Source organism: Micropterus dolomieu, linkage group LG03 (assembly GCF_021292245.1).
Source record: "Micropterus dolomieu isolate WLL.071019.BEF.003 ecotype Adirondacks linkage group LG03, ASM2129224v1, whole genome shotgun sequence".
NCBI lineage: Eukaryota > Metazoa > Chordata > Actinopteri > Centrarchiformes > Centrarchidae > Micropterus > Micropterus dolomieu.
In genome coordinates, this window is record NC_060152.1 from 33,601,816 (window position 1) to 33,609,201 (window position 7,386).

The 7,386-nt window shown below is 39.8% G+C and overlaps 1 protein-coding gene across 7 annotated transcripts in view; it reads right to left on the bottom strand.

The window, feature by feature from the left end:
• Window positions 1-3,233: 3,233 nt before the first annotated feature.
• Window positions 3,234-7,386, bottom strand: part of LOC123967615 — a 41,081-nt gene continuing 36,928 nt past the window's right edge. For all 7 annotated transcript variants that reach the window (XM_046043749.1, XM_046043752.1, XM_046043747.1 and 4 more), the window contains one exon: window positions 3,234-5,554. In XM_046043749.1, the coding sequence (XP_045899705.1) occupies window positions 4,337-5,554 (1,218 nt within the window). In that variant the 3' untranslated portion in view covers window positions 3,234-4,336. The remainder of the gene's footprint in view (window positions 5,555-7,386) is intronic.

Here is a 7,386-nt window from a genome sequence, read left to right on the forward strand (position 1 = left end):
GAGTTGTTTAACACATCTAGATGTGAATAGCAGGAAATGAGAGCTTAAATTCTGAACTCTTGTCTCATCTTTTGATCTTAAACCCAAACGTCTTCAGTGAACAACAAAAACAAAGAAATTTGCCTTACTGTTCCAATACTTTTGCAGGGGATTGTCCGCGGCAAACAAAGAAATACACTTAGGAAAGACAGACAGCTTTCACATTAGCTTGTTTGTAACAAATAAGCTCTGTGCTGAGCAGATTAAAACATCGGTTTCTACATATTTAAGCTTATTAAACAGGTGTATTGGTAAAGTATTGGCTTTTTACTCACAAAGGTTTAATTGCACCACTTACTTGCACTAAAGAGCGTATATGTTGTCAACATCTGCAATGTTCACTGATCTGCTGGCTGACCTCACTTTGCAGAGACACAGAGGAGGTGAGCGGCTGCAGGTCGGGCAGCCCTCGTTGTTGATTGGCAGTGATCAGTACTGAGAATGTGATAGGAAGAAACAAAATAGCTCACTCGTTAGCTACTTCCATACATTATACTGTATATGTAGTTTACTTTTGTTGTCATATATATTAGATTATGTGTGCTGGGCCACATGGAGGTTGCTTCGGGGCCTGATGTGGCCCACGGGCCGCCAATTGAATAGGGCTGCTTTAAGGCTTACAGCTAAGTTTTACTGGTTACTTTCAATGGTACTTTTCATTTGCCAATAAGGTACAGTACTCTCCATAATTAATTACAACTGTTCCTGTTGCTATGTCTGATTTATGAAGGAAAGCTGAAAAAAAGGCTCATCCAAGCTCGGCAGTGTTTCTGTTTTTAGATGTAGTCAGACCAAAATTGGTGTTGTGAAATCTACTCACATGGTGTGGCCAAAAGCAGGGGAGACAGAAAGCAGCGTGGGTAGGGCTGTAAACATGAACTGTGGGAGCTTGCATGGCTTGCAAGTCAATAACAACAGTCCACAAAGTTGTTATACAGCATTATATAAACCTCTGCAACCAAACAGAATCCTTTTTCTCTGAAACACATCTAAAATATTTCCATTTGATGGAATGGTGGAGTTTCACTCATACTGTCTAAATCACTCCACATTTGCTACCTCAGTGCACTATATTTAATTGCCTCTATTTTGTTAGATTTCTGTATTCTCGCCCGAGTGATTCTCAGTGTGTGGAAGGATCCATCTCCTTCAAAGTTTAACACGTGGAAAGAAAATATGCTGAAAATTGTGTCATATGAAAAATTCTTGGCCAGGATTAATGATGATATAGAGGGTTTTGACAAATTTAGTGCGGTTCTCTTTTGTTAAATCTGTTATTTTTGTGGTGTTGCATGTGTATATAGGCACTTATTGTATCTTTTTTGTGTCTGTCTGTAGTGGTTATTGATAATGGACCCAAAATGCAAATGTGAATTAATCATGTGTTTGGAAGCTGTCTTTTTTTGTTGTTTTTGTTTTGTTAAAAATAAAGACTTCAATTACAAAAAAGATTTCTGTATTGTCAGTATTAAATATATTATGTAGTGCCCTAAAAAATTCACTCAATGGAACAAAAAATGTATGGTCCATAGTATGTACACAATATTTTAACAGTCCCGCAATGCAAATTACATTCACATGAATATGTCTCATAAGTGTGTGAAATCCCATTTCACTGCTCACTAAAAAGTAAACTATTGAGTGTTCATTATTATGTTGTGAATAATTAATGACAAAAATCACTTTATTATTTCAAACACAGCATCACTGTAAACATCATCAAGCATCAGCTTCAATAAAGAGCTGAAACACGCTGACAGGATATATAGAGGGAAAAGACAAGTATACAAGTTCAACATCTTTGACAAAAATGTATGCAGATTTACACAACTCAAGAATATACAGGGAAGAAAGAAGACTAAATGCAGATAATAGCAGATAAATATAAAAAGTGATTTTATTGAAAATTCTTATTCAAATCACTCACATTTATACCAACTTTTTTACAGTTACCTTAGATGTCACTGCATAAATATTTGTCTTTTCATGTATCAAATGTCATAATGTTTCCTTTGGGCTGAAGGAGTTTACTCGTCTTACTGAAAAATACATAGTGACAGACGGAGATATAACAAAACAAACAAAACAACTTCGACAACACTTTAAAGTTGCATTAACCAACATGAGATAACAAATTCAGGAATAATAACATGAATTCACCCACAAAAGGTCTAAGGTTCCTTAATGAAACAACCTTGGAATATAAAGAGTGAGAATAAGTGAGTTGTTCAATAAAGATAGATTGTCCACACTATATGCAGTGATTTTCTGCCTGTACCTACTTAGCTTGCCAACGTGATAGCTAGCTCTGTAATTAATGATCAATAATGAGTACAGGGTACTTTGCATAGCAGAAAGCAATAAACACTTGAAGGAGACATTTTCATGGCATAATACTTGTAGTAAACAATTAATTTTACGCTTTGTGGAAAACCACTGTCAGTGTTGTGGAACCATAAAGCTATGCTTTGCATTCATTTGGAAAGAGCTTTAACTTTACAGTGGAAGTGAAAGTGTAATCTATTAAAGTATTCTGCTCATTTTAAGGTTCCTCATCTTATTTAGAGGTTGTACCAGAACAGGTTTACATGGTTATATTTTTGTCATACTGCACATTGCTGCAGCTCCTCTTTTCAGCCTGTGTTGAAGGCTTCGTTTTAGCTATGGAGTGATACATCTTGTCTCTAAATGATCTTTGTTGGGAGCTGCACATGCTCAGTTCCTAGTTAAGGACTACTAGCCAATCAGAAGCAGAGAAGGGCGGGTCAGCGAGAAGCCGGTAAACGGCTCGGGTTCAGCCGTACGTGTTGCCGACCGGCTTGGCAACATGGACTGGAGCGAGAGTTTCAGAGCGGTGAGTTATTAATCTGTATCCATAAAGTTTTAACTGAGCTCTGTCTCTACATCACAGGAACAACTTTATGTCCACTGACTGCCTGGAGGGTAGCTAGTGTTTGGAAGGGAGAGGACAGCTGTGTGCTGCAGCTCGCTGTTTCTGAGGGCGTGTCGGAGTAGCCGCTTGGCGAGCGTTATATGAGGCGCGTTTAGCTTTCATCCCTGTGACATCACGAAGCGGCTGGACTACAAACGAGCTGTTTTCAGGCAGAGCAGAGTTTTCTGTGGGAGATGGGAACTCCCTTTGGGATTTTTCACTTTGCAAACCTGTTACATGCACAAAAAAGGAATATAACTCAATAAAGGAGAGGGAAAAGCCAAAAAGCAGAATACCACCTCTTTAATAAAGGAAAATATATTTAAAACTGAGTGAGTACTGAGGGCAGTTTTCTGCACTTCTTCGATAAACCAGACACTCACATTAATGAATAATGGCGGTAGTTGATTTATTAAGTTCTGTAGTTACGATGGGTCATAATATAAAATTGACTCAAGCCTTTATTCATAACTTAGTTTAACATGTGTTTGTCATAAATTACCACACTGACCTGTGATTGGGACGGATAAAATATATCCTATGGAATTAAGTATGGATGGAGAATAAACTTATTTACAAATGCATTTGTAAATTATTCAGTTAAAGCCTCAACATGTAGAAAAAGCACGTGATTACTGCAAGTTTTATTTATTTTTATTAACAATTAACAGTTCTGATGGAAAGTTTGAAAAAACAAAACTAAGCGCAGCGTAGTCCATTGTTGTTTCCCCACAGTGGCTTTTATACTTACTTGACTATTGATTTTAGACAGACTTAAAATAATCCCACCTACCCAATTAATAGAGAATTTTAGGTGTTGTTAAGGCTGTGTTATTTATCATGACAACCTTAGAAGATTATATCTGTTTAATTTAAATGGCAGTGCTTATGTTAATTCTAAGGACTGTATTGTAACCTGTCTTCCTAAGAAGTCCCAGAACTAAGCTACTGAAAACTGTTCAGCAGCCTGACTCAAGTTAAACTTTGTGCTTTGATAAAACCAGTGCTTTTCCCCAATGAATATAATAATACAAAAATATCAAGCTACTATTTCAGAGACATCAAGGAAGTATCTGAAATTAGTGACTTTTCACTACACAGTCAAATATATGACTAACATATCTGCCATTATGCCTTGTCTTTTTATTAATTATTTTACTTTAAAAGAATTAAAACGATCCTACATACATTTACAAATGTACAGAACAGTACATAGCCACTGTGTCACAGCCCAACCAGCTAACAACCATCATCATGCTGTATCCAGTTATGCAATGTTGTTATAAATACTTTCTCTTCAACATTAATTCTTAATATAGCAAATAATGAATATTTGAACGTTTTCAAATGTAGCTCAGGTGTTAGTTAGCGCTTCAGAAGTATTCTAGGGCTGGTCCTGGTCTTAATGGCTGAGGTAGAAGACTTGGTCTGGGAAAGGCCCTTGGAAGTGCTACAATAGCTGCGGACAGGTGCACTGTCCTTTGTCAAGTCCTCTGTGGTACGCTTGGAAGAGTGTTTTGCAGCACCTTTGGAATTATGGATACAGTAACTGCTAGCTGCTGAAGTACACTTCCTAATGTCCTTGCTAGTATCTTTGTTGGTACCCTTTGCAGTGTGACTGACAAAATAACTGGCTGGAGAGTCAGTGTGTACATGTGTAGAGTTGGAAGAAGCTTTAGTTGCAGTAATCCTGGTAGTAGGAGCTCTGGCAACAGTCCTCGAATGAATAGTCCTGGTAACTGGCTTAGGGATTGTGGATGAAGCCGGCTGATTTGGATTCAGGATCCTTTTTTTTCTCACATGTCTGCATATCGCCTCACTGATAGGACTGAGGTCATAGTCTGTGATGATGTTGGTAAAGCTGACACTTTCTTGCGAGGGCTCCAGAGCATCGACACTTGCCAAACTGTCTTCACTAATGCAACTACCCCTCTCTAGTATCACCTCTCCAACATGGCCACATCTGTCTTGTCTAAGTTCTTCGTCATGGCTGCCAGTTATTTTACCTACATGTCTCCCATCCTGCGGTCTAACATCTTTATCACAGTTGGCCTTCTTCTGCGGGGTCTCACTAATTTTGCAGTCCCTTGCCAATAAGACATCGACATCACTGTATCGCAGTGCCCCGCATTTCTTTGATGAGTTGTTGTCCAAAGGAACGCCATTCAGAGGGGTAGGGCTGGTGTCTGGTGGAAGGCCTCGCCTCCTTCTGGACAACCTCAGGACCACAGGATTCTCACTTAGCTGTCTGATGACTGACTCATTAGTCAATGATATCTGAGCTGGAGTCCTGCTTGAATTTCTTCCTGAGTTCTGGAGACTATCAAAGGACTTGGGGTCGCTATAGTAGTTGGACACTGCTCGGTGGTGGAGAGGAAGGTGCTGATTGCGAGGCAGCTGGTGGTTGTTATGCCGGGAGAGGTGTTCCTGGGGTCTGCTTTGGGGATGGCCTCTTAGTTTACAGGTATTGCTTGGCCTTGTGCAGGGCCCGGGGGATTGTCCGCTGCCAACACCTGTGCTAGGCTTTAAGGGATGGACTGACCTGACACAGGAGGTTCTTTGTTCAGTAGTCACCATGGCAACCTGCAACAGAAAGAAATCATGGTAGCTCGTATTAAAGGTTCAGTCAGTGTGTAATATTTCTGAGGATTATCGACAGAAATGCAATATAAGATCCATAAATATGTTTTCGGCGGTGTGTAAAGTATAAAGACCTTACATAATAACCCCGTTATGTTTCTATTACTTTAGAATGAACCATTTCTAGCTACATAACCGCAGGTCACCCTGACATGGAGGTCACCATGTTGCGTCGCCATGTTTCTACAGTAGCCGAAAACAGACAAATGGCGCTACAGAGCGCGTTTCGTCACTACGTTGTTCTTTTTCTTCTTGTATAATTCCGGCAGTGTAGAGGCCCGTCACTACGTTGAAGAAGAAGAAGAGGAAACAATATTAATAACAAACTGTCTCGGGTTTATTAGAAGTAATAGAGAAGTGAAATTTGGACAAATGGAGGAACACACGTATTCTTGAGCACGAGCCGACAGCGTGTGGATCTTTGTCGTCAAAGAAGCGAAAACACGATGAAGCCAGACGAAGTCGAGACAGATGACGGCAGAAATCAAGGATTGAATTGTTGTGGATTTTCCCAGATGGAAGGCTCTGATGTGGTACAAATGTTACTAAAGTAGCGCAGACTGTTTCCTGCTGGATAGGTAATTAAATTAGTCCAACTTTAGCAATGCAAATGAAAACTGTCATTTGATAGCTTTAGCTAGAAGCTGGCCATAATCCACACAGCTAGTTGGCTAGCTAGCTGGCAGCCTTCGTGTCGCTGTGCATTACCACCACCACTCCATTAGATGGCACTGTCACAATAGAACTACGGTCCTAGAACTGAGGTCCCCGGATTGCGGGGGTCCTGAAACTGCAGCTACATAATATTGGCAAGAACACCCCAAAAGTAGTCACTCCCTGTTGCCAGTAGGTGGTGCTATGACTACGACTGTATAAGATTGTAGTGTTCAGGCCAGGACTCTTATCAAACTTGCAAAGTCTTGTGCAGATTTGAGCCTGTACATTGAAGTTACGACAACTTCCGGTTTCTCGGCGACTCATTGATTTTCAACGGCAAGGGGACACTGTTCAACAAAAACACACAGACTGTACAACTTTTAATTGTCAGTGGATTTAGAATAGACATCAAAAATTACTGACTGACTAATTCCTTAGCAGAAGTTTGTTAAAGCGCTTTTGAAAATCCTGTAGCGCCACCAACAGGTAAAAGAATGCATAACATTCTCCATTTGGTTAAAATGCCCTTAATTGGATTCATTTTTTGGATCTGAAGGGCAACATGTTAACCTCTGGACTACTAAGACGTATTGTTTTAGTAGTGTTGTTAGCCTTTTCATTTCATCTTGTGTGCGGACATAACATGAAATACCTCCAAAGCACCAATAGAGGGCAACTGATGACCAAAAATGCCTGCCACAGCACTGTTTTGCTTATAAATATAATAAATTTTATAGTTATAAATCATCTTTAGTTTGTCGGTGTCATTAAGTTCAAACACCATACAGGTGTTTAAATTTGAAAGCAATTGTCACTATTGGCGGAGGTGCCACAATGTGCAACCCTAATAAAATTAATGCTTTAGAGAATGAAGAGTCTTAGAGTAACTGCAAACAACTAATCGACAAGAATAAACCTCTCAAGTGGGTGATTTTGTACTAATCAAATCTCCGTGTGAGCTCTCTTTATGTCCCGGGTGAAAACATCCATTCCAAGGGCTACTGGTTACCAGAACAGCCATAACTGTTAAGGCCAGAGCAGAATGGAAACATGCCTCATGGTGCCAGTTTGACGCACCTGCTGGCTGCAAGGAGAGGGAGCATGTGGAACTTGCTTTT